At 35.1% G+C, this 25,571-nt stretch overlaps 4 protein-coding genes across 13 annotated transcripts; 3 read left to right on the top strand and 1 right to left on the bottom strand.

Annotated features, from left to right (window-relative positions):
* The first annotated feature begins 762 nt into the window (after positions 1 to 762).
* On the top strand, positions 763 to 4,800 carry LOC137814092 (ribosome biogenesis protein BRX1 homolog 2). Of its 2 annotated transcripts, none has more exons than XM_068616660.2 (9): positions 763 to 933; positions 1,020 to 1,247; positions 1,578 to 1,719; positions 1,986 to 2,064; positions 2,254 to 2,378; positions 2,843 to 2,944; positions 4,048 to 4,116; positions 4,197 to 4,295; positions 4,389 to 4,800. In XM_068616660.2, the coding sequence occupies exons 2-9, from the start codon at positions 1,036 to 1,038 to the stop codon at positions 4,518 to 4,520; spliced, it is 960 nt and encodes a 319-aa protein (XP_068472761.1). In that variant the 5' UTR covers positions 763 to 933; positions 1,020 to 1,035; the 3' UTR covers positions 4,521 to 4,800. The 2 variants fall into 2 exon arrangements, with proteins under 2 accessions (XP_068472761.1, XP_090158814.1); XM_090302688.1 differs by having other exon boundaries at positions 861 to 933; positions 1,020 to 1,508.
* Positions 4,801 to 10,758: 5,958 nt separating this feature from the next.
* On the bottom strand, positions 10,759 to 15,852 carry LOC150029641 (ribosome biogenesis protein BRX1 homolog 2-like). Of its 6 annotated transcripts, none has more exons than XR_016521145.1 (9): positions 15,713 to 15,852; positions 15,400 to 15,617; positions 15,065 to 15,206; positions 13,476 to 13,554; positions 13,143 to 13,267; positions 12,581 to 12,682; positions 11,465 to 11,533; positions 11,259 to 11,383; positions 10,759 to 11,165 (listed from the first exon to the last, which is right to left on the bottom strand). XR_016521145.1 is itself a non-coding variant. In XM_090302692.1 (9 exons), the coding sequence occupies exons 2-9, from the start codon at positions 15,609 to 15,611 to the stop codon at positions 11,034 to 11,036; spliced, it is 960 nt and encodes a 319-aa protein (XP_090158818.1). In that variant the 5' UTR covers positions 15,612 to 15,617; positions 15,713 to 15,852; the 3' UTR covers positions 10,759 to 11,033. The 6 variants fall into 6 exon arrangements, 4 of the variants coding, with proteins under 4 accessions (XP_090158818.1, XP_068472758.1, XP_090158825.1 ...); XM_090302692.1 differs by having other exon boundaries at positions 11,259 to 11,357; XR_016521144.1 differs by having other exon boundaries at positions 15,400 to 15,804.
* Positions 15,853 to 16,768: 916 nt separating this feature from the next.
* Positions 16,769 to 18,264, top strand: LOC137814094 (tRNA-splicing endonuclease subunit Sen2-1). 2 transcript variants are annotated; one of them, XM_068616665.2, is made up of 2 exons: positions 16,769 to 17,680; positions 17,931 to 18,264. In XM_068616665.2, the coding sequence occupies exon 1, from the start codon at positions 16,899 to 16,901 to the stop codon at positions 17,625 to 17,627; it is 729 nt and encodes a 242-aa protein (XP_068472766.1). In that variant the 5' UTR covers positions 16,769 to 16,898; the 3' UTR covers positions 17,628 to 17,680; positions 17,931 to 18,264. The 2 variants fall into 2 exon arrangements, with proteins under 2 accessions (XP_068472766.1, XP_090158833.1); XM_090302707.1 differs by having other exon boundaries at positions 16,769 to 17,817.
* A 976-nt stretch (positions 18,265 to 19,240) lies between these two features.
* On the top strand, positions 19,241 to 25,284 carry LOC137814091 (Pectin lyase-like superfamily protein). 3 transcript variants are annotated; one of them, XM_090302679.1, is made up of 3 exons: positions 19,241 to 19,879; positions 20,849 to 21,180; positions 25,072 to 25,284. In XM_090302679.1, the coding sequence occupies exons 1-3, from the start codon at positions 19,317 to 19,319 to the stop codon at positions 25,104 to 25,106; spliced, it is 930 nt and encodes a 309-aa protein (XP_090158805.1). In that variant the 5' UTR covers positions 19,241 to 19,316; the 3' UTR covers positions 25,107 to 25,284. The 3 variants fall into 3 exon arrangements, with proteins under 3 accessions (XP_090158805.1, XP_068472760.1, XP_068472759.1); XM_068616659.2 differs by lacking the exon at positions 25,072 to 25,284 and adding an exon at positions 23,573 to 24,020; XM_068616658.2 differs by lacking the exon at positions 25,072 to 25,284 and adding an exon at positions 21,691 to 22,271.
* Positions 25,285 to 25,571: the final 287 nt, after the last annotated feature.

Raw genomic sequence — 25,571 nt, 5'->3', positions numbered from 1 at the left:
ATTCTGACCGAACGAACTGTTTATTAATAAATTAATTAAATTTCTGACCAAGGTTGGTGATAACGTTTAAGTTATAATTCGGATAACTTGTTATATATTCTGACCGAACTCACGCTTTATTAATAAATTAATTAAATTTCTGACCAAGGTTGGTGAATAACGTTTAAGTTATAATTCGGATAACTTGTTATATATTCTGACCGAACGATCTGTTTATTAATAAATTAATTAAATTTCTGACCAAGGTTGGTGAATAACGCTTCGTTATAATTCGGATAACTTTAGTTATATATTATGTCCGAACGTACGGTTTATTAATAATTGAATTCCTGACCAATGTTGGTGAATAACGTTTAAGTTATAATTCGGATAACTTTAGTTATATATTCTGGCCGAACGAACGGTTAATGAATTAATTGATTTCTGACCATTGTTGGTAATTTAAAGTGCCTCGTTAAAACCTTCTCGGTAGAAAACCCTCCTTAGGGATAATATTTTGAATTACAGATTGACGGATCCGGAATGGTTTTTCAATTATGAATGTTTTGCATTTTTTATTTTGGATTAACACTACTATTCATGTACTACCGAAAGCATTAATCCGTGAGATTACCTAAAATTTACCGGATTTCATAATCTGGAATACAAAAAAATGTACAATTTATATAGGGACACTTTTGTCTTTGCCCAACCTTATGGGGGTGTAGGAAGAAGAATGTAGGGGTGCAGAAAGAAACTGCCAAGAAATAGTCTTTTCATAAGCATATCCCAAAAGGGCCGAAACCGGTTTATAAAGGGCCCAACTTAAGCATAAACCATTTGCTAAGTAGAAAAACCCTTTGCCGCCATTGCCGCAGCTCATTCATTCAATCATTCGTCGCCACCGCCGGTGAAAGCCCAAACCAGTTTCTCTATCATCTCTTTCCTCCGCAGGTGCGTTTATTCTCTGGCGCACTCCTTTCTAAAGGGTGGTTGTCAATTTTTTATGTTTTTGTGATTATGGTTATTGGGTGTGTCAGATTTTGAAGCAAAAAAATGGGGAAGAAGAGAAAGCACAGTGAGAGTAGTGAACTTGTTGCACAGCCCAAAAAGGAAGATGCTGCTCCAGAGAGACCAACGAGGACCCTTTTGGGTTGGAAGGATAAGAGTCTAGTCAATGATGAAGTCGACGACAGCAACGTTGGTTCACCAATATTCAGGAACAAAGAGAAGGTTTTGGTCACTTGCTCTAGGCGCATCAGTTACAGGTACAATCTAATACAAACCCCATGACTTGTAGTTATAGATTTTGTGTTTTTCGTTTATAGTTTGTATTACTCTATTTTTTCGTCACTTGCCCGCTTGCTCGATTAACATCGCAAGTGCCGGCCGACCTCCCACCAAACTTGCTCGAAGACATTGCTAGCATTGGCCGAACGCCCGCTTGCTCGATTAAACATCGCAAGTGCCGGCCGCTCGTCTGCCCGCTTGCTCGCGGGCAAAGTTTAAGAACAGAGAAACCTTGTGCAGTGAGTCAGTTTTTGTATATTATAATGGTATTTTTTTGGGCGGAGTATTTATTTTCCATTAATTTGTAGGTACCGGCATTTGATGTTGAACTTGGTGTCACTTTTGCCGCATTGCAAGAAGGATAACAAGGTTGAATCAAAGGAAACTAAAGGCGCCACCCTGAACGAGCTTGTTGAGCTCAAAAGTTGCTCCTCGTGTTTATTTTTTGAGGTATTTTATTTATATGCCACAAGGTTTTTCAGTGCCGTGTTACTTCGATTTAGGATTGATGTGTTGTGCTGTTCTCTAGACTAGTATTTGCATTATGTTTGCTATTTGGAAAATCTAAAGCATGCTTGTAGGTAGAGGGATTCGTTTCTTGGTTACAAATGTTGATGCTATTTAACTATGATATGGTAGTCATGAGTTTGTGTCTGGTCAACTTGTTATATTCTGATTAGTGTCTTCTCCTCTCATTTTCTATGCATCAATTTCAGTGCAGGAAGCAAAAAGATCTTTATCTCTGGATGGCCAAATGCCCCAGTGGCCCATCTGTAAAATTTCTAGTTAGTGCGGGTAATATTCTGATCTGATCATTGTCGTAATGTTTATATAATACTAATTTGCTTGCTCTGATCATGTAGAGTTCTGATGTCTGTATACTCTAGGCATCACTGGTCATTCTTCCCAGTGAATTATGATTTTGTGTTTCTCTCTCTCTCCCACCCAATTTTTTTATATACTTTTTCCACCACTGCTTTTCAGTGCATACTATGGAGGAGTTGAAGCTAACGGGAAATCACCTAAAAGGTTCCCGTCCTCTTTTGACGTTTTCTGCAAATTTTGAAAAAGATGCACATTGGAAACTGTTAAAGGAGATGTTGTTACAGGTATGTGGTCTGTTTCTTTCCTTGCAAGTTTTTTCATCTTTGTCCACCTAGTTTCATCCGAGTAAAACTTAAGTTGATTACTCTCATATGTGCCATTTCATATACAAGGTAAAGGTTAGCTTGATGGTTTCATCTTAGTTTGTTGATTCATGATGTTGCCTCCATGAATTTCCAGTCTAATTATGATCTGCTTCATGTGCTCTTTCCTGATGTTATTGGGATCTTACATTGTGGTTGTCATGTTTCTTCCTAGGAGTATTTTCTCAATTTGTTGTTTCTGATTGGAGAAAATTCAATTAATGTTATTATATCTCCATCTATTATTACATAGTTTAGATTGAGTAAGCTGTGAGTTCTGTTTAATGCATATATTTCTGTGTACAGTTCTCTCTATTTCTAATACTGTTGTATGTCTGCTGTAATTGATAATTTCTGATATACTATTTCTTTCTTTTTTTGTTCAGATATTCGAAATACCAAAGGACCATAGAAAAGCTAAGCCCTTCCATGATCATGTTTTTGTTTTCTCAATAGCTGATGACCATATATGGTTCCGTAATTACCAGGTTTGTGTTTGTATTAGCATTGTCCTTTAAAGAATTTATGGGTTCCTTAATTTGAAGATTGTTGTTTGGGGTCTCCTTTCTACCTACCTCTAAAGAAATTATGTGTATACATTGTGATTATAAATATGTTGATTGCTTTTTTAGCCACAGGTTAATGATTGAAGTGAAGTTTGGGTCGAGCATTTTTAACCTTTAGTTTCTTATAAACATTACCGAGGAATGAACTTAAGTTTCTATCTATACATTTCAATTTGAAGGATTAGTTTTTGGGTTCCTTAATAAATAGACTTCAATATGATGTAAAGAATGCTTAACCACAACAATTTTTAAGATTGAGGATATTGGACTATTATAATGAGTTTAAATTTTTATCTACTACCAGTGTAAAACATTTTGGATGTTCCAGTATGGTATTGTTTCATAAGCTCAAAGGTTAAACTATGGTGCATGTAATGTTTCGTTTACTGATCAACTTCATTCATTTAATTATGGTCTGCTATGATGCATGGGCACGATATTGGATATGATGCATACCTGATATGGCAATACACTTGTTTTTGAATATTTAAGGTACTATGCGTGACATATAAGTATTGAAAAATGTATAAAAACATAATAAATATATAATTACAATTGTGTGAATCCAAATTGAAATCACATTTATTAGACATTGTCAAAATAAGTATTAGTGTTTAATAGATTAGATACTTCATCGTTGGTAAAGTATCCCATAGTATTGGATACGGATATGTGATACAAATTGAAGTATGTATCAGTGCATCACAGACGGTCAGTCTCACCAAATCAGTGATGACTGAATCAAGTGTTGATTTTGGTTTGATTCCTGTGCGAGCCTCCAATAGAAGTTCTACTCATTTTTTGTAGGACAAAAACCCATTAGATTGAGTCATTTGTGTTATACTCATGGCATCAGTCTTTTAGAGGACAATTGTTACTATTAGTTGTTCACAAGATTCATTTAATTCGACCATTTATGGTCTCATTTTCTCCAACTATATAATATTGATTTTTTCATGACAAAGTATTGTTTTATTTTCTGCCTGTGGCCTACTAAGGAATGCTACATCTTTATTCCCTTGCAGATTTCTACTCATCATAATGAAGCAGATAAATTACCAAAGGGAGGCCTTGATAAAATGACATTGATTGAGGTCTGAAAACTGGTTCTTGATGTATTTTTTATCTTTCAATTTCTAACATTCATTTACATGTGTGCAAACTACTTGTGTAGGTCGGTCCACGATTCTGCTTGAACCCAATTAAAATATTTGGTGGCAGTTTTGGAGGCCCAACATTATATGAGAATCCATTCTATGTATCTCCAAATCAGGTACCAACCAATATAATTTTCGTGTATGCTTAGAATTTCTCAAGCTTTCTACTACTAAGAAGCATATGTATCATTGGTTGCTGGTTCTGATAGGTTCGAGCTTTGGAGAAAAAGAAGAAGGCTGGAAAGTTTGCGAAGAAGGTCAAAGCAAAGACAAGGAGGAAAATGCATGAGATGTCTAATCCTCTGGAGCCTGATGAGTTTGCAGATATGTGGAAAGATTGATTTTGAATACAACTGCAGCTAAAGAGTAAGTAAGAAAGAAAAAATCATATTTCACCTTATATCCATTCATCATGTGATGGAATATTTGGTTGGTAGCAACAGCTTTTGATGTGAAATTCTTTATATGTTCAATTGAAGATATAGCTGTAACATGAAAGGGAGACTTTTTTTATTCTTCAATGTTTTTTTCTGTAATTTTTGTGGGGGCTGGTTGTTCTCTTATCAGACATTGATTTGGTGGATGGAAATTAAATTTTGGCAGAGAAGGTTCCAGTTTTGAGATTGGGTTTGAATGATATGTTTATTATGAGCTCATTTCCCCTGTAGAGAAGAGAACTACCCTTTTTTTATATCTCACCAGTAATAAATCACTATTAATGGTCTCATTATAACCTATACTGGCCTAATTTAAAATATAAAATAATTGTCTAATACTGATAGAAGATTCCTATTGGGTAAATCAGATTTTGGCCTACTATGCTTAAAAAATATATTGACATTTTTACCATGTTGGTGTTTTCAATATATTTCGTTTAGGGTGGCTCTTTTCTTGGTAGTTAATTTCAGGGGTATTTCTTCCTGGATCCCTACATTTTTCTTTTTGCACCCCTACAATCTTTGAAATGGGTGATTCTGGAATGAGTTTTGTAAGCAAAGGATGTTTCTAGAATATAGGGGTTTTGTAAGGAAAGTGTGTTTTTGGAATAAGAAATCTGGAAGGTAAAAAACTATTCTGGAAAAAACATTTTTTTAATTTTTAAAAGGGGTAAAATGGTCTTTTTGAAAAATGATGGGGGTGCAGGAAGAAACACCCTAATATCAGGTGCTGTTGTTTCTGGGTTTCTTAACAAAAGAGAAGGGGCTCAAGGCCCAAATAGAGCCATGGGCTCCCAAGTGTAGCTTTCTTTCTACACTGTAGGAATATCTCCCTGCACCCCCAACAAATGTTGGCATAAACTCTTCTTTTGGTCATATTTTTTTTTCTGGAGTTATTGTGTTAGTACAGTACTTTGAAGTAGAAAAAAAACTGAAATAAAGGCCATATTATAGTATACCAATTTTGTCTGGTCTTTTCTTTTTCCTCTTGTACAACAGTGGGAATGATGCACTGAGCAAAACCATTGGTTATTTTGGCAGCAACAAGTTATTATTTTCAACACTTAATTTGAAATAAAATTTCTCGACAATTTTGTAAGCCACACAAAGTTGACGTATCCAAATTTCAATCTGTTTGGAAAGTTTCTGAAAAATTAAACCGAAAAGTATCGATTTGAAACTCTTCAACTATGCAAAGTCATAATAAGATGTAGTTTCAGTTCGATATAAAATGCACTAAGAATTATAAGACGCTTGAAACGTTTTAATTGATCACATTATACATCGTTTGAACAATATTACGCATGAACAAAAATATAAAGAAAAACAATTTTCTTCTTTTGAAAATGTATAATTATTAATAATAATAAACCACCGACGACTTTTATTATCCTATCTAACGATGGTAAGATACGACGAGACAATTCTGTGTTTCTCCATTATGAAATAGGCATGGAAGCATGACACATCTTCCAACATAAAATAATGTCCCATGTCGGTGTAGAACATTGGCACAGATACTTCCAAGTACAGTAGTAGATTTTTAATATTTTTCTCCCTCAATAGAAAATTTGGTCAACACACTCGTTTAACTCATATCATAGTAATCATCACTATGTTGAAACTCTTGAGTTGAAACTCTTGAGTTGTCGTTATCCAGTCGTCCGGGGAACGTACGCTTTGCTGCTTTCACTACCTCTTATAAGAATTTTAAGGATTACTTTTTTAGTGTTTGTCGAGCCGGACGGCCGGGATCTATTCTATAATGCCGATGGAAGCACAAAATTTCCATTCCATTGGACGGAGAATCCCACCTCCCTTGACCATCGGCTTTGGGAATCTTTGTCTCCCATCGACCAAGAAATTTTGATGGTCGTGAATCAACTACCGTGTAGGCTCCCTACGCGGGAACTGATAGCCCTTTACGGGTCGTCCAAGCAGTAAGCGGACCTAAATGGTGAGCACCTTCTTCCTGCGGTCGTTCGGCTGATATCATTTGTTTCTTACCTTCGTGTTTATGTTGCAGAAATTGTTGTGAGCATGGATCCGAGTTTGAAGAAATATATGAATAGTCTGAAGAGGCAGGCTAATAAGAGTAAGATAGCCACCATCGCCGGGATTGTCCCGCGGACGACTGAGCGGGAGGTCGTTCCGGTGGAGGTTGTCCCTGTTCCTGCTCAAGGAAAGAAGAGGGGACGGTCTGCTAAGGTGCCTCGTACGGACGCTCCGTCCTCGTCGGGCAGTCCCATTAGCTTATTGGTGTCATCCGTCAGGGTGGCACCTAGAATGCAATTTGTCTTGCGTCCGGAGGACGAGGAAATTTTTGCTACCATTCCCACTTTAGATATGGTCGAGGAGACGGTTGAGCTGCAGTGTCGTGCGGCCGTGGCGACCAGGGCTCTTGGGGATGAGCTAAGGAGAGTGAAGACAGTCTCGATTCCAAAACTGAAATCTCAGCTCAACGAATCGGCTGTCTCGTTGAAGGATGCCCTGAAGGCAGTGGACGAAGCCCGGGCTGACGCTCAGACGGTCAGGAAGGAGCATGAGGCTTTAAAGATTACTTTCGAAGAAGTAGCAGTTGGACGGGCAGATGCCATCAAGGAGCGGGAAAAACTGGCCGCGGAGAAAGAATTGTTGAGTGCTCAAGTTGAACAGCTTCAAGGGTTCATGTTGAGCATCAACGAGGAGTCGTTCAGGCAGGGAGTACGGCAGGTCGCCTTTTTCCATGGGGTTCCGGACGACGTTGAGCGATACGACTCGAACATGGATGTGGTGGACGGCCGTCTGATGCCTCTGGGGGACGAGGAGGCCGAAGAGAATGATCAAACCATCTGTCCTACAACTGAGATGCCACGTGCAGATGATACCGTACCGCCGGAGGAGTCGATGCAACCGGATGACACCCATGATATTGTTTAATATTTTCATTACCTGGGCCCGGGGTGTGGGCTAAAGACAATTTTACTGCTTTGTGACGTGTTTTGAACTATTTTACTTTTTGCTATCGAATTTATTTTCATGTTGCTATTACCACGCAGTTTAATACCGGACGACGGTGCTTTGATGTCGCGCGTAACTTGGACATTTATATATAATTTAATTGAATTTCTGACTAAGGTAATTTAATTGAATTTCTGACCAAGGCTGGTGAATAACGTTTTAAAGTTATAATTCGGCTAACTTTAGTTATATCTTCCGACCGAGTGAACGGTTAATTAATTTAATTGAATTTCTGACCAAGATTGGTGAATAACGTTTAAGTTATAATTCTGATAACTTGTTATATCTTCCGACCGAATGGACGGTTAATTAATTTAATTGAATTTCTGACCAAGATTGGTGAATAACGTTTAAGTTATAATTCGGATAACTGTAGTTATATCTTCCGACCGAATTAGCGGTTAATTAATTTAATTGAATTTCTGACCAAGATTGGTGAATAACGTTTAAGTTATAATTCGGATAACTTTAGTTATATCTTCCGACCGAAGGAACGGTTAATTATTTTAATTGAATTTCTGACCAAGGTTTGGTGAATAACGTTTAAGTTATAATTCAGATAAATTTAGTTATATATTCCGACCGAATGAACGGTTAATTAATTGAATTTCTGACCAAGATTGGTGAATAACGTTTGTTATAATTCGGATAACTTTAGTTATATATTCCGACCGAATGAGCGGTTAATTAATTTAATTGAATTTCTGACCAAGGTTGGTGAATAACGTTTAAGTTATAATTCGGATAACTTTAGTTATATATTCCGACCGAATGAACGGTTAATTAAATGAATTTCTGACCAAGATTGGTGAATAACGTTTAAGTTATAATTCGGATAACTTTAGTTATATCTTCCGAAAAGAAGAAATGGTGATTGGATTTTTGGTTTCAGAGTTAAAACTGGAATATGTTCTGTTCCTTTTGGAGTTACATGAGGCCAACATTTATTTTGTGGCCCTGACTTTAAGTGCTAACCAAAGACTACTCTTCTAGAAAACTGATTCCCATCAAAAAATGAGAGATCAAATCACATAATTATAACTCATGATTGAGGTGTATCTTATCTAGCTAAAGGAACTAATGGTTAAAATTGAGAATCACAAATCATGTGGCCATAATAGACTCTAAATCCATATTAAATAAATTGAATCTTGTATCGATAGGGTCCGTAAGACAATTGAAAGTCCAACATTCAATTAGGGTTGACTGAAACAACTGAATTCATTATGTCTAAACAGATAATTAACAAGACTAATCAGTTAATAAACATTAGGTAATACATTCTTAATTATGGTCAAAAGTTTTAATTCAATCCAATAATAAAGAACTCATCATAATCGTATAATTATGCACAGATTTTAAGAATAAGGTATGTGATCTTCAGTATTAATAGCACCGAGTATTAAATACTGGAGATCTCACCTGAACATCAAAATGTTTTTACAGGTACTATCCAAGTTTAGAATTCACAAAGTTAAAAAAGATATCGAGAAGAAGACAATAGTTATTTTGATTTCAATCTGTTTGAGAACAAATCCTAACCCTTACAGTTACAACTCAAGAGTTTCAACATAGTGATGATTACTATGATATGAGTTAAACGAGTGTGTTGACCAAATTTTCTATTGAGGGAGAAAAATACTAAAAATCTACTACTGTACTTGGAAGTATCTGTGCCAATGTTCTACACCGACATGGGACATTATTTTATGTTTGAGATGTGTCATTTATTTCATAATGGGGAAACAGAGAATTGTGTTGTCGTATCTTACCATCGTTAGATAGGATAATAAAAGTCGTCGGTGGTTTATTCTTATTAATAATTATACATTTTCAAAAGAAGAAAATTGCTTTTCTTTATATTTTTGTTCATGCGTAATATTGTTCAAACGAAGTATAATGCGATCAATTAAAACGTTTCAAGCGTCTTATAATTCTTAGTGCATTTTATATCGATCTGAAACTACATCTTATTATGACTTTGCACAGTTGCAGAGTTTCAAATCGATACTTTTCGGTTTAATTTTTCAAAAACTTTGTGTGGCTTACAAAATAACTTTGTGTGGCTTACGTCAACTTTGTGTGGCTGCCAAAATAAGCAATGGTTTTGCCCAGTGCATCATTCCCATTGTTGTACTAGAGGAAAAAGAAAAGACAAGACAAAATTGGTATACTATAATATGGCCTTCATTTCAGTTTTTTTTCTACTTCAAAGTACTGTACTAAAACAATACCTCCAGAAAAAAAAATATGACCAAAAGAAGAGTTTTTATGCCAACATTCTAGAATAAATTCTAACCTCAACCAAAAAATTCATTCCAAAATTTGTGGGTCAACCATGTTCAAAAATTTGTTGAACGGAAATTTGATCATTTTGTATTTGTGGGGGGGGGGGGGGGGGGGTGCAGGGAGATATTCTTACAGTGTAGAAAGAAAGGTACACTTGGGAGCCCATGGCTCTATTTGGGCCTTGAGCCCCTTCTCTTTTGTTAAGAAACCCAGAAACAAAAGCACCAGAAATTAGGGTGTTTCTCCCTGCACCCCATCATTTTCCAAAAAGACCATTTTACCCCTTTTAAAAATGACTTCCAGGTTACTATTTCATCCACTTTCCAAAACATATTTTATGAATTTCAGATTTATCATTCTAAAAATTTAAAAATGTTTTTTCCAGAATAGACTTTTACCTTCCAGATTTCTTATTCGAAAAACACACTTTACTTTCAAAGCCCCTATATCCCAGAAACACCCTTTCTTACAAAACTACTATTCCAGAATCACCCAAAATCATCAAGTATTTCAAAGAATGTAGGGGTGCAAAAAGAAAAATATAGAGATGCAGGAAGAAATACCTGAAATTAACTACCAAGAAAAGAGCCACCCTAAACGAAATATATTGAAAACACTAACATGGTAAAAATGTGAATATATGTTTGAAGCATAGTAGGCCAAAATCTGATTTACCCAATAGGAATCTTCTATCAGTATTAGACAATTATTTTATATTTTAAATTAGGCCAGCATAGGTTATAATGAGACCGTTGATAGTGATTTATTACTGGTGAGATATAAAAAAAAATGGTAGTTCTCTTCCCTACAGGGGAATGAGAGCTCATAATAAACATATCATTCAAACCCAATCTCAAAACTGGAACCTTCTCTGCCAAAATTTAATTTCCATCCACCAAATCAATGTCTGATAAGAGAACAACCAGCCCCCACAAAAATTACAGAAAAAAACATTGAAGAATAAAAAAAGTCTCCCTTTCATGTTACAGCTATATCTTCAATTGAACATATAAAGAATTTCACATCAAAAGCTGTTGCTACCAACCAAATGTTCCATCACATGATGAATGGATATAAGGTGAAATATGATTTTTTTTTCTTACTCTTTAGCTGCGGTTGTATTCAAAATCAATCTTTCCACATATCTGCAAACTCATCAGGCTCCAGAGGATTAGACATCTCATGCATTTTCCTCCTTGTCTTTGCTTTGACCTTCTTCGCAAACTTTCCAGCCTTCTTCTTTTTCTCCAAAGCTCGAACCTATCAGAACCAGCAACCAATGATAGATAAGCTTATTAGTAGTAGAAAGCTTGAGAAATTCTAAGCATACACGAAAAATATATTGGTTGGTACCTGATTTGGAGATACATAGAATGGGTTCTCATATAATGTTGGGCCTCCAAAACTGCCACCAAATATTTTAATTGGGTTCAAGCAGAATCGTGGACCGACCTATTCAAGCAGAATCGTGGACCGACCTACACAAGTAGTTTGCACACAGGTTAAATGAATGTTATAAATGGAAAGATCAAAAATACACCAAGAACCAGTTTTCAGACCTCAATCAATGTCATTTTATCAAGGCCTCCCCTTGGTAATTTATCTGCTTCATTATGATGAGTAGAAATCTGCAAGGGAATAAAGATGTAGCATTCCTTAGTAGGCCACAGGCAGAAAATAATACAATACTTTGTCATGAAAAAATCAATATTATATAGTTGGAGAAAATAAGACCATATAATGGTCGAATTAAATGAGTCTTGTGAACAACTAATAGTAACAATTGTCCTCTAAAAGACTATGCCATGAGTACAACACAAATGACTCAATCTAATGGGTTATTGTCCTACAAAAAATGAGTAGAATTTCTATTGCAGGCTCGCACAGGAATCAAACCAAAATCAACACTTGATTCAGTCATCACTGATTTGGTGAGACTGACCATCTGTGATGCACTGATACTTCAATTTGTATCAAATATCCGTATCCAATATTCTGGGATACTTTACCAACGATGAAGTATCTAATCTATTAAACACTAATACTTATTTTGACAATGTCTAATAAATGTGATTTCAATTTTGCATTCACACATGTAATTTTTGTACATTTTTCAAAATTTAAATGTATAGCCGTATCAGGTATGCATCATAACTGATATCGTGCCCATGCATCATAGCAGACCATAATTAAATGAATGAAGTTGATCAATAAATGAAACATTACATGCACCATAGTTTAATCTTTGAGCTTATAAAACAATACCATACTGGAACGTCCAAAATGTTTTACACTGGTAGTAGATAAAAATTTAAACTCATTATAACAATCCAATATCCTCCATCTTAAAAATTATTGTGGTTAAGCATTCTTTACATCATATTGAAGTCTATTTATTAAGGAACCCAAAAACTAATCCTTCAAATTGAAATGTATAGATAGAAACTTAAGTTTATTCCTCGGTAATGTTTATAAGAAACTAAAGGTTAAAAATGCTCCACCCAAACTTCAGTTCAATCATTAACCTGTGGCTAAAAAAACAATCAACATATTTATAATCACAATGTATACACATAATTTCTTTAGAAGTAGCTAGAAAGGAGACCCCAAACAACAATGTTCAAATTAAGGAACCCATAAATTCTTTAAAGGACAATGCTAATACAAACACAAACCTGGTAATTACGGAACCATATATGGTCATCAGCTATTGAGAAAACAAAAACATGATCATGGAAGGGCTTAGCTTTTCTATGGTCCTTTGGTATTTCGAATATCTGAACAAAAAAGAAAGAAATAGTATATCAAATTATCAATTACAGTAGACATACAACAGTATCAGAAATAGAGAGAACTGTACACAGAAATATATGCACTAAACAGAACTCACAGCTTACTCAATCTAAACTATGTAAAAATAGATGGACCTACAATAACATTAATTGAATTTTCTCCAATCAGAAACAACAAATTGAGAAAATACTCTTAGGAAGATACATGACAACCACAATGCAAGATCCCAATTATATCAGGAAAGAGCACATGAAGCAGTTCATAATTAGACTGGAAATTCATAGAGGCAACATCATGAATCAACAAACTAAGATGAAACCATCAAGCTAACCTTTACCTTGTATATGAAATGGCATATATGAGAGTAATCAACTAAGTTTTCCTCGGATGAAACTAGGTGGAAAAAGATGAAAAAACTTGCAAGGAAAGAAACCGACCACATACCTGTAACAACATCTCCTTTAACAGTTTCCAGTGTGCATCTTTTTCAAAATTTGCAGAAAACGTCAAAAGAGGACGGGAACCTTTTAGGTGATTTCCTGTTAGCTTCAACTCCTCCATTGTATGCACTGAAAAGCAGTGGTGGAAAAAGGAAAGTTAGTAAAAGTATATACAAGAAATGGGAGGGAGAGAGAGAGAGAGAAACACAAAATCATAATTCACTGGGAAGAATGACCAGTGATGCCTAGAGTATACAGACATCAGAACTCTACATGATCAGCGCAAGCAAATTAGAATTAAATAAACATTACGACAATGATCAGATCAGAATATTACCCGCACTAACTAAAATTTTTACAGATGGGCCATTGGGGCATTTGGCCATCCAGAGATAAAGATCTTTTTGCTTCCTGCACTGAAATTGATACATAGAAAATGAGAGGAGAAGACACTAATCAGAATATTACAAGTTGACCAGACACAAACTCATGACTACCACCATATCATAGTTAAATAGCATCAACATTTGTAACCAACAAACGAATCCCTCTACCTACAAGCAGTGTTATCAATATCGGATAACGGATCATATCGGAGACCCCAAATTTCCTTTATAGAGTTATAACGGAACCCATATCGGGTTATGGCGGAAGCATGACGGTCAAAAGAAATATAATATATATATATATATATATATATATATATATAAATAACTTCAAAAAATGCAAAAATAATGAAAGAGACAATCATAACTAAAGATTAAATTATGTCTAAGAATGAGAATGTGTAGTGGCTGTGGTTTAGGTTTAGGGTAAGGCAATTGCTTCCTGCACCATATCACTGCACCCGATTCCAGCGAAAAAGACGAAACTATCCTTAAAAAAAATTTCCGAAATATGTGTTCCGGATTTTTTTTTCTGGAACGAAATTTTATATTACAGATTTTTTATCCGGAATGAGTTTTTTATTTTTGTTTCTGGATTTTTATTTCCGAAACACAATAATCTCTTTTCCGGATTTTTTTTTCCAGAATGTATTATTTATCAATTCCGAATTTTTTTGTCCGGAATAGAATTTTAAATTCTGTTTCCGGATTTTTATTTCCGAAACTCAATAACCACTTCCGGATATATTTTTCCGGAATATATTATTTTCAAATCCGGATTTTTATTTCCAGAATAAAGGGTATTTTTGGAATTTTCAAAATTGTGTTGGGTGCAGGGAGCATTTGCCTTAGGGTAATATGTCTCTTAATTGGGCCAAAATAGGCCCAAAAGCCACACATCAGTTTTTAAAATTTTAAGATTGAAAAACCCACTAATAAGGTGTTTAAATTAGGGTTGCAGCCCCACCACACACCACACGTCAGTTTTAAATATTTAGTATTTTTAATTTAAATTTTAAATTTTTTATTATTTTAAATCTGAAATGGGCCAAAGGCCCAAATCTTTTAATTTTAGAAATTAGGGTTAGGGTTTTGCACCCTTCTTCTTCATCAGCCGCCGCCTTCTTCATCAACTCCGAGCCTTCTTCTTCATCAGCCGCCGCAGCAGCCCTTCTTCTTCATCAGCCGCCGCAGCAGCCCTTCTTCTTCATCTACTCCTTCAAGCTCCGCTGCCTACCGATATTTTGGATATCTCCGATATCCGTTACCGCTCCGCCATGCCAATAGCGGCCGCCATGGTCCGCCATGCGAAATCCGATTCGCCACCGCCTTGTTGTGGCGGTGGTCTGGAATTCCGCTACCGAAATCCGCCATGGCGACGCCATGGCCGATATGTGATAACACTGCCTACAAGCATGCTTTAGATTTTCCAAATAGCGCAAACATAATGCAAATACTAGTCTAGAGAACAGCACAACGCATCAATCCTAAATCGAAGTAACACGACACTGAAAAACCTTGTGGCATATAAATAAAATACCTCAAAAAATAAACACGAGGAGCAACTTTTGAGCTCAACAAGCTCGTTCAGGGTGGTGCCTTTAGTTTCCTTTGATTCAACCTTGTTATCCTTCTTGCAATGCGGCAAAAGTGACACCAAGTTCAACATCAAATGCCGGTACCTACAAATTAATGGAAAATAAATACTCCGCCCAAAAAAAATACCATTATAATATACAAAAACTGACTCACTGCACAAGGTTTCTCTGTTCTTAAACTTTGCACATCAAGACACAAAAATAGAGTAATACAAACTATAAACGAAAAAACACAAAATCTATAACTACAAGTCATGGGGTTTGTATTAGATTGTACCTGTAACTGATGCGCCTAGAGCAAGTGACCAAAACCTTCTCTTTGTTCCTGAATATTGGTGAACCAACGTTGCTGTCGTCGACTTCATCAGTGACTAGACTCTTATCCTTCCAACCCAAAAGGGTCCTCGTTGGTCTCTCTGGAGCAGTATCTTCCTTTTTGGGCTGTGCAACAAGTTCACTACTCTCACCGTGCTTTCTCTTCTTCCCCATTTTTTGCTTCAAAATTTGACACACCCAATAACCATAATCACAAAAATATAAAAAATTGACAACGACCCTTTAGAAAGGAGTGCGCCAAAGAATAAACGCACCTGCGGAGGAAAGTGATGGTAGAAAAACTGGTTTGGGCTTTCGCCGGCGGTGGCGACGAATGATTGAATGAATGAGCTGTGGCAATGGCGGCAAAGGGTTGGGGACCAGTAATGTTTCTTTCTTGGACTTCATGTAATGCCACAGCTCTTCATCGTTTTGGGGACCAGTACCACTGCCATTAATCTTAAGGCATTTCAAGGAGTAGCATAGGTAGAATGCCTCCTCGAAGCTTAATTGAAACCAGTGTTTGTCCTTTTCAATTGTTCTCACAGGTCGACCAAAGCATGCTTAGTCATTTTTTTCTGTTATGAGTTTTTTGCATAGTCATTTTGTTCCAAGTTATATATTTGGCGGCCATTAAGAAATTCCACTTGTTTAGGAGTTAAGTGTTTGCTTATTTTATTTTTGCGTACTTATCCTAAACTGTAAAATTAAGCTTCGCTCAACGTTGGGGTTCAACTTTGTACAGATATATTAATTTATTATTATGTCAATGTCGAATTGCATGATTTCTTATATACAGTTAACTTCCACTTACTAGTAATAAGACTACTTGAGCTCCTATAAGCATTGATTTGTAGCAAGATGGCAGTTTGAGTAACATTTACTTAAGTGTAAATTTTCATTTCCTTTTGATTTTCATCTCAATTTAAATGTTGAAATGTATTAATGCACATTATAATTGGTTTATAAGATGTCTATTTCACCTCATTATGTACTGATTAAGCATAGAATTGAGATGGCAGTTCGTTTTTTCTAAGCTGAGTCTGAGACCATTTCTATTTTATGAGAATTTGATTTGGTAAGAAAATATTTAAGGTGGATCCCTCTTAATTTGACATTTAAATTTGTTTTTACTAAATCCTTTTCAACTAAACTTATATAGTTTAAGCTCTGTAATTCTTATTAGGACTTTGAGTCATGTGGGTTACATTTACTTCATGGTTCTGTTAGTAAGTGTACACAGTTTCTCGTGTTTATAAATTTTCAGTTGTCCAAGCAAATGGGGTGGACTGGTAGAGCTATTTTGAGCATTCTTGTGATTTTTTGGGGGAACTTGAATATTTTTCACCCTTTTCTTGCGAGCAATATCCTATCATCTGCAATTACCTTTTTTTGTTGAACTTTGTTAAAGTAGCATTGACCTGGATTTGACACATTTGTTTACTCATTTTGTAAGTCCAAATGGCACCAAGATGGAAAGGAAAAGATGCACAAGCTAAAAAGGACGCAGAAGCTGAGGCGCTCAAGGAACCCATGTCAAAGATTGTATCTCAACTTAAGTCTTCTTTAGTTCAATCAGATACTTGTGGACTTCTCTCTGATAATAGTGTACAGTTAGCAGTGGGAGTAGAACAACTTGATCTGCTTGATAAAGCATGCTTTGGTCGACCTGTGAGAACAATTGAAAAGGACAAACACTGGTTTCAATTAAGCTTCGAGGAGGCATTCTACCTATGCTACTCCTTGAAATGCCTTAAGATTAATGGCAGTGGTACTGGTCCCCAAAACGATGAAGAGCTGTGGCATTACATGAAGTCCAAGAAAGAAACATTCCCTTGTTTCTACAAGGCTTATTCCCACCTTCGAATGAAAAACTGGGTAGTGAGGTCAGGATCTCAGTATGGTGTAGACTTTGTTATCTATCGACATCATCCATCTCGGGTCCATTCTGAGTATGGTGTGCTTGTTTTATCAGATGGGGAAGATAAAGATCTGAATGGAAGACTGAGAGTATGGTCTGATATTCATTGCACAACTCGACTTGTTGGAAGTGTTGCAAAAATCTTACTGGTTCTACATGTCAATAAAATTGGTAACAACAACGAATCTCCATTATGTCTTGCAAACTATACCGTTGAAGAGTGCACAATAACCAGATGGAGTCCAGAGCAGAACTGTGAAAAGATGTAGATCATGCTAGCACTGATAACAGAAACGAGTAATACTGGACACATGTTGTCAACGTAGGTCTTGCTAACTTTTTACGTCATATTTAGAGCTAAACACAGAAGCTACTCTCAGTAGCTTATGCTGAAGTGGATTTCAATGTTGGCAAATGTTTTTTTCTCAGCATGTAAAAAATATTGTCAAATGTTTTAAAGTAAGAATATTTTTTATTGTCTTTGTTCAAAGATAATATTGCTATTCAAGTATAACAGTATATAAAGATTATCATTAGTTTTTTAATGACATTGCTGTCTCATTTTTCTGAAGGTTCTCTACTCTACATTCGGGTCAGCAGAACCTACAGAACTAGTATTCCTCCGATCCTCGTCTTTTGGCTTGAATCTAATGTTGACTTAGACTCTGGTGAAACCACTTCCTTTTATACTTCGATTTAATTTTACTTTTGATCCTTTTGTTATGTGTGGTTTCGTTTCTTTTGATTTTAATGGCTCAATGGAAGTATAATATATTACGATTTGTATAAATTAGAAGAAAATATGTAAACTATTAAACTATAATGAAACCTAGATTTTATTATTTTTATTTAAACATTATATAATTTTTCTTTTGTGAATATATAAATTATTATACTTCAAATGCATCTCTACTATTACATGAAATTTCAGACGAAAGATTTAAGTTTAAAAAAAATGGAAACTTATAAGGATTTTGTTTAGACAACTATCAACAAAGAATCAAAATTAAACAGATCTATAAAGTGTTATTAAGCCTGTGATAATTTTGTAGGCATAGTATAATATCTACATGCATAATTGATTTGATGTTTGGAATATCAAAGTTTCTTATTTGATATTTGCAGTCTCATTTACATTTTACATAACTGAGAACTGAAATTATTTAAAATAATTTTAGTTGACATGTAATTATGCACTTACGTTAATACCAAATCAAATATGTACTATAACTTTCATCCATTCTTTTAGTAAAATATCGAGTTTAACAAACCCAACTATTCTTTAATCTTAAAAATTCAAAATATTCTCAAAATAAATAATTTAAAAACCTACTATAATACAATTTCAATTATAGTAAATACAGAGCAATTTAAAGGCAATTGATGTCCATTTTTTTTAATCCTAAAAGTTGGTTTTCTAAAAGGTTATTTTCGAGATTGAAATTTCATCATTAAAAAATCCTTTGTGAATGTACACAAATTTTAACATTATGGAAAATACTTTTGTAAGTGTAAAAAATTCAATCTATTTGGGAGGTATTTACCACTTTTTTTCCATAATATATAAAATAAAGATAGTAAAATTAAAATATATAAATCATAATTGTCTTAATAAAAATTAATTTGATGCTAGGAGTCTCAGAACATTTTGTTTGACGTGTCTTATATTTATATTTAAGATGTGAAAAGTTTAAAATTATTTAAAGTAAATTTAGACGTGGCCAATTTACGTTAAACTTGAGTCCAAGTCAAATTAAATATATCATAACTTTCATTCTTTTACATAATGAAACCTAGTGAAAAATTGAATTTAACAAAACCAAGTTATTTTTTTTAATGTTAAAATTGAAAATATTTTAAAAAAGTACTTTAAATTGAAAAGCAAAAATAGTGGCTATTAATTCCGCTGGTATATAGGTAGAGAACACGTAGTGTCAGAGAAGAGTCAGAATCCTACAATGAACAACCAACTCATCTTCCTTCTATTCTTCCTTCTCACCCAATCTCTTCTCGCCACCTCATCACCTCCAAACCCGATCTTAATCACGCTCTCCGTCGCCGACTTCGGCGCCGCCGGTGACGCCAGCAGCTACGACACCGAACCTATCCAGTCGGCCATCAACTCCTGTCCGGAGGGCGGTCCCTGCCACGTCATCTTCCCGGCGCCGGGAAAATACCTGACGGCCACCGTATTCCTGAAATCCGGCGTGGTGCTGGTCGTGGAGCCTGGTGCCACCATCCTGGGCGGCTCCAGGCTGGAGGACTACCCGAAGGAGTCGTTGCGGTGGTACGTGGCGGTGGCGGAGAATGCGACGGACGTGGGAATCCGCGGCGGTGGAGTGGTGGATGGTCAGGCTTCTAAATTCGTAGTGAGGGAAGATCCGAGGAAGAACGTGATGGTTAGTTGGAACCAAACTGGGGCTTGCTTAGGAGACGAATGCAGACCTAGACTCATTGGATTCATTGGTTGCAACAATGTTGAAGTTTCTAACATCACTCTTAACCATCCTGCTTATTGGTGGTGAGTATTACCACTAACTCATGCATTTCTCTTTTTTTTCAATGCTCATTTTTTATCATTTTAAAGTATGCTTATTGGTTACAATTTTATATTTTATTTTGAATGTTTTATTAAAGCTGTAATAACAAGATGTTTTAATTAATTAAAATATAAAAATATAAAAATAAATATAGATAAAATTAAGGATTCAATTAAAGTTATTGTATTTATGCTTTCAATTTTTCTTTGTATGTTTGAAGCTTTTTGAGGACATAAGGATAAGGATGAAATTAGAGTATTATGAAAAAGAAAGAATTAAAGTAAGATTTTAATTTCTGTTCAAATTAGACCAATCAGAAATGGGTATAACTTAAAAAAATGTAAAAGTCAAAAAGTTTATTGTGATTATTAGATGAGAGTAAAATGATTTTGTTTTGTTTTGTTTTGTTTTAATTGGATGTGACGGAAGGTTAGGGGTTTTACTAGAAATAAATGAGAATTTATTTTGGGGATGGGAGAAGTGTTAGAATGTCATTAGTGATTATTTCATAAAAGGCATCGGCAGAGGATTTGATTCTGAAGTGGCAATTTGGTTGGAGTGGATTGATATCACTTGTGGATGATGACTTCTTATACTGGTGGGCTCACTGAGTTGTTTTCTGGAACTTCGTAGTTTATCTACACGCAAGAGCGATTCGAGTTTGAGTGATAAACGTGTGAAGTCTGGGTCCCATAACAAATCATTTTCTACAAGTTATTACTGTTTTTATTTGACCATAAACAATGCAATTAGAGTAGTCATATTATGCTAAACTTTTAAATGCTGAAGGAATGAAAAAGGTTGAAGGGGCTATATGTTATTTCTTGTTCCAATAATTGAGAACTGAAACCCTAATTTTGTTAGAGCGGAAGGTTGATCTAATGAGACAACTCCATGTTGAGAAAAGGCTTGATTCTCTATTAAAGATATTGCAATTTACTACCTTGCAGTTTACACTTGGTGCGGAGTAATAACATATCCATTAAAGATATTGCAATTAATGGGGACTTCAACATACCAAACAATGATGGGATTGACATTGAGGACTCAAACAACACAGTAATCACTCGATGCCACATCGATACTGGGGATGATGCAATCTGTCCAAAGTCATACACAGGTCCTGTTCACAACCTTACAGTCACTGACTGTTGGATTCGATCCAAATCTTCTGCAATTAAACTTGGCAGTGCTAGTTGGTTTGATTTCAAGCACTTTGTGTTTGATAATATCACTATTGTTGATTCTCATAGAGGGATTGGATTCCAGATCCGTGATGGAGGTAACATGTTTCTTCTCACTTATCTCCCGATGAATGATTACATCACAAACTATTGCTTTGTTATGTGAATTTTTTTTCTTAGCCCAGAATGTTGAATCTAAAACATGTATCTAACACGCTAACTTGGTTCATTATGAAACAATAATTTCTAACAGATGTAAATATTTCTCGTCAAACATATTCTTCATTTGTTATTGAACATTTGAGGAAAGATAATGATACATTCTTTTGATATACTCTTTCTCACACCTTTTTTGTTATTGACTGTAATTTATGCGTCCCGAGTCCCATTTATTGTTCCCCTACTCTTTTCAACAATAGCAAGTGTTGGAAACAATGTGTCACATCACAGTATATTTTCCCTTGAACAGTTTTATATATTGTGTTTTGGCCTGGTAAGCCTCACTTTTATTGAGCCTGATTAATCAGTACGCTTTTCATCCTTGCTTGCGTCAACAAAAGTCTAGCCTTAAAACATATTTTTGAAATGCTTTCAACTTCCTCGTACAGGAAATGTAAGTGACATTGTATTCTCAAACATTAATATCAGCACAAGATATTATGACCCGTTATGGTGGGGGAGAGCAGAGCCCATCTATGTCACGAGTTGCCCACGAAACTCAGCCTCAAAGGAGGCTTCAATCTCTGATGTATTTTTCATTAACATCACTGCAAATTCTGAAAATGGCATCTTTCTATCTGGTTCAAAGAGAGGATTGCTTAGAAATTTGAGATTCATCAACATGGACGTTACATATAGAAGGTTCACTAATTATGCTGGTGGGTTATTGGACTACAGGCCAGGATGCCAAGAGTTAGTTAAACACAGGACTGCGGGCATAATGATGGAGCACATTGAAGGGCTTGAGGTTAAAAATGTTGAAATTAGATGGTCAAACAATCAACTAGAGCAGTGGAATAATCCTTTAGAGTTCAAACCATCTACTGTGAATAACATATCTTTCCTGAATTTTAGTTCTGGTTTCTATACAGATAGCAAATCAAATTATTAACTACTTGGGTTCTGCAACATATAAAACTTCATCAAAATATTTTTTTCTATCTTCAAATATGATTCGCAATTATATTCCTTTTTTCTTCTTTTAATATTTTTTTTGTCTATAGTTTATTTATATTTGTTTAGTAGAAATGATACAATGCCTTTTTTCTCTCTTTTGATTTCAATAGAATTTTATATTTGCTGTTTTTTGTTTGTATTGGTTCAATATCTTATTCATTAGTTTGTAATTTGGTTTAACTTGAATGGTGTAATTGAATAGTAATGGTGAAAACTAGGGGAGGAGGTTCACAAGGTGATCGTCTACGTCCCACAATCTCTGTTAGAAGAAGATATGTTAATGAAGATGAAAAACATGAAGAACATGGATAATGACTTCTCAATATCATCATCATCCCACAAATCAACTCCATCATATAATTCTTGTTCAAATTCATCAATACTGTCCATGCTTCTACAAATAAAAGAAATGAAACAAAATCATTGCATTTCGAATCCTTGAATCCATAAGTCAAAAACATTATTCTGGATCCAACTATCCATAATTCAAAAAGATTATTCCGGATTCAGGAATCCATAACACAAAAAAACGATTATGGATTCAGAAATCCATAATGCAAGTGATGCATTACGGATTCAAGAATCCATAACACAAAAAAACAATTTCGGATCCACCAATCCGTAATGCAATTTAGGCTTCTGGATTCAGCATTCTGGAAAACAACAATTTATGACCTTTTATCTTCCAGAACACCCCCTTATTCGGAAAACACAATTTAATCAATTCCGGATTCATGAATCCAGAATATATTACCGGATCCCGATATCTGGTAGCCCCTTTTGAAATTATAGGTCAAGGTTAATGTTGGAATATTTAAAATTATGGGGTGCAGGAAGAAAAACGTGGGGGTGTAGGATGAAGAAGCCTCAATTTATAGTATGTGTTAATCTTATTGTTGGGCTTCTTAGGTCCTATTTTTACTTTGTGTAACCCTTTTTTTCTGGGCTTATTCTTTTAGCTCATGCCTCTTTGGGTTTCCTTTCATTTTTCTTTATATTACCTTTTTTTTTACCTTATTCACACAACAGTAATAATAATACAATATCGCTTTCTACTTTACCCTTCCATTTTATTTCTCGCACTTTTTCCCGTGTTCTTCACTTTCGTTTTTCCTTTTTCTCTTGCTCACCACCGATCGCGTGTATACTTTTGGTGTCGCTGCATTTTTCTTCATCGCGTTTTGGAAATCATAATCGTATTATGGTATCAAAGCTCTCCTTTTTGAAGATCTCTGTTGTGCACTCTGAAATTTCTTTCTCTTAATTGATTTCTTGTTTTCTTGCCCTAATTTCTTTCTTTATTTTTTTATTTAGGTATGGCGAAAGAAGATTCAGAACAACAAAAACAATCCGATCAAGAGAGCCATTTTATTTGTTGTGAATAGTTTTCTTTACCTACATCCCAATGAAAATCCTGTTGCCCCCTTGGTGTCACTGATGCTTGACCCTACAAACTATCATTCTTGGAGCAGATCAGTGGTGACGGCGTTGAGTGTGAAGAACAAAGTGGAGTTCATTCTGGGTTCACATCCTTGCCCAACCAAGAACCATCTAACGTATTCGGCTTGGCAAAGGTGTAACAACATGGTTGTTTTTTGGTTAGTGCATTCTGTCTCTACTCCTATTAGACAGAGTATAATATGGATGGATATGGTCATAGATGTTTGGATTGATTTAAAAACTAGATATTCTCAAGGAGATCTTTCTAGAATTTCTGACTTGCAATATGAAGTAGTCTCTTTAAGTCAAGGAGATTTATCGGTTACAAAATATTTTACTAAACTTAGAATCATTTGGGATGAACTAGACAATTTCAGACCTTATCCTGTGTGTGTCAGTCAAACAAAATGTACTTGCTTTGTTGCTTCGATTATTAGTCAAAGAAAATGTGAGGATCAGGCTATGCAATTCTTGCGTGGGTTAAATGAACAATATCATAACATCAAATCTCATGTCCTTTTAATGGAACCTATACCACCCATTTCCAAGATTTTTTCTTTGGTGGCTCAACATGAACGTTAATTGGCTAACAACTTCTCCGTGACCAATATTAATAGTGTTAATTCCAATCGAAATAATGTTCTTGGTGTTTGCACCTTTTGTGGAAAAAAATGGCCACACTAAGAATGTGTGTTTTCGTAAGGTTGATTTTCCTGGACAAGATAATAGAACTTATAAAAATAACATAAAAACATGTACTCACTGTGGTAGAAATGGTCATACGGTTGACACTTGTTACAAAAAACATTTATACCAGTAATTCTATAATGGTAAAATTGGTCAAGTTAATAATGTTGTTACTACTGGTGAAGTTGTTTCTGAGCATTCTCAAAAGAAACAGGAAAATAGAGATTTTCACCTCATTGGACAACAATATCAAGTGTTATTCGAATTGTTCAGGCAACATTCCTGCAACAATCCAGTAAATCCAGCTCATATGAACCAGGTGGGATCCTTCACTACTGATCTCACTCACAAAGCAACAAACTAATCTCCCATGGGTAACATTTATGCTTTCAATAGTGTAAAGAAAACTAGAAATTACTGGATTATAGATTCAGGGGTAATAGATCATGTTTGCACCTCTTTATCTGCTTTTAATACGTATAAAAGTATAACATATGTTCAAATTAGTTTACCAAATGGCCAAAATGTTTTTGCTAAAATTTCTGGCATTATTGTCTTTAATCTCAAATTCTACCTTATTGATGTTCTGTATATTCCCCAATTTGCTTTTAATTTGATTTCCACCTCTAGATTGTGTTTTAATCTTAACTACAATTTTTTTTTCATCCATAAACTGTGTGATACAGGACACTCAAACCATATAGAGGATTGGTTTAGTTGATGCTAGAGCCGGGTTGTATGTTTTTGAACATTCTACTTTTAAAAATACTGCTACACCTCATATTGTTTCTGTTTTACATTGTACTGTTAAGGACATAAATTCGTAGCATCATAGAATGAGGCATGTTTCAAATGAAAGATTGATTGTTTTGAGCACTAAATACCCTTATATTTCTGCTAAGAAGTTTGATGTTTGTGATACTTGTCATCTTGCCGAACAAAAAAAGCTTCCTTTTACTTTAAGCAGTTCCTGATCTTCAAAATCTTTTGAGTTGAGGTCAATGTTATGTTATTTCCATGCAAGGTTTCCGTTATTTTTTAACTATTGTGAATGATTTCTCTTGCTTTACATGGACAATTTCTTTGTCCAACAAATCTGAAGTTTGTAATCATATAATTAGTTTTGTTGCTTATATTGAAAACCACTTTAAAACTACTATTTAAACTATTAGAACTGATAATGGTG

The sequence above is a fragment of the Phaseolus vulgaris genome, chromosome 1 (genome assembly GCF_051622355.1).
Source record: "Phaseolus vulgaris cultivar YP4 chromosome 1, ASM5162235v1, whole genome shotgun sequence".
Classification (NCBI taxonomy): Eukaryota; Viridiplantae; Streptophyta; class Magnoliopsida; order Fabales; family Fabaceae; genus Phaseolus; species Phaseolus vulgaris.
This window is presented reverse-complemented; position numbering and strand designations above follow the sequence as displayed.

Coding starts and splice junctions, on each gene's coding strand:
- LOC137814092 (XM_068616660.2), top strand. CDS start 1,036: ATGGGGAAGAAGAGAAAGCACAGTGAGAGTAGTGAACTTGTTGCACAG. Junction 1,720..1,985: donor CCTCGTGTTTATTTTTTGAG/GTATTTTATTTA, acceptor CATCAATTTCAG/TGCAGGAAGCAAAAAGATCT. Junction 4,117..4,196: donor ATAAAATGACATTGATTGAG/GTCTGAAAACTG, acceptor CTACTTGTGTAG/GTCGGTCCACGATTCTGCTT.
- LOC150029641 (XM_090302692.1), bottom strand. CDS start 15,611: ATGGGGAAGAAGAGAAAGCACGGTGAGAGTAGTGAACTTGTTGCACAG. Junction 15,207..15,399: donor TCTAGGCGCATCAGTTACAG/GTACAATCTAAT, acceptor ATTAATTTGTAG/GTACCGGCATTTGATGTTGA. Junction 11,166..11,258: donor TCTATGTATCTCCAAATCAG/GTACCAACCAAT, acceptor TGGTTCTGATAG/GTTCGAGCTTTGGAGAAAAA.
- LOC137814094 (XM_068616665.2), top strand. CDS start 16,899: ATGGCACCAAGATGGAAAGGAAAAGATGCACAAGCTAAAAAGGACGCA.
- LOC137814091 (XM_068616658.2), top strand. CDS start 19,317: ATGAACAACCAACTCATCTTCCTTCTATTCTTCCTTCTCACCCAATCT. Junction 19,880..20,848: donor AACCATCCTGCTTATTGGTG/GTGAGTATTACC, acceptor ACTACCTTGCAG/TTTACACTTGGTGCGGAGTA. Junction 21,181..21,690: donor ATTCCAGATCCGTGATGGAG/GTAACATGTTTC, acceptor TTCCTCGTACAG/GAAATGTAAGTGACATTGTA.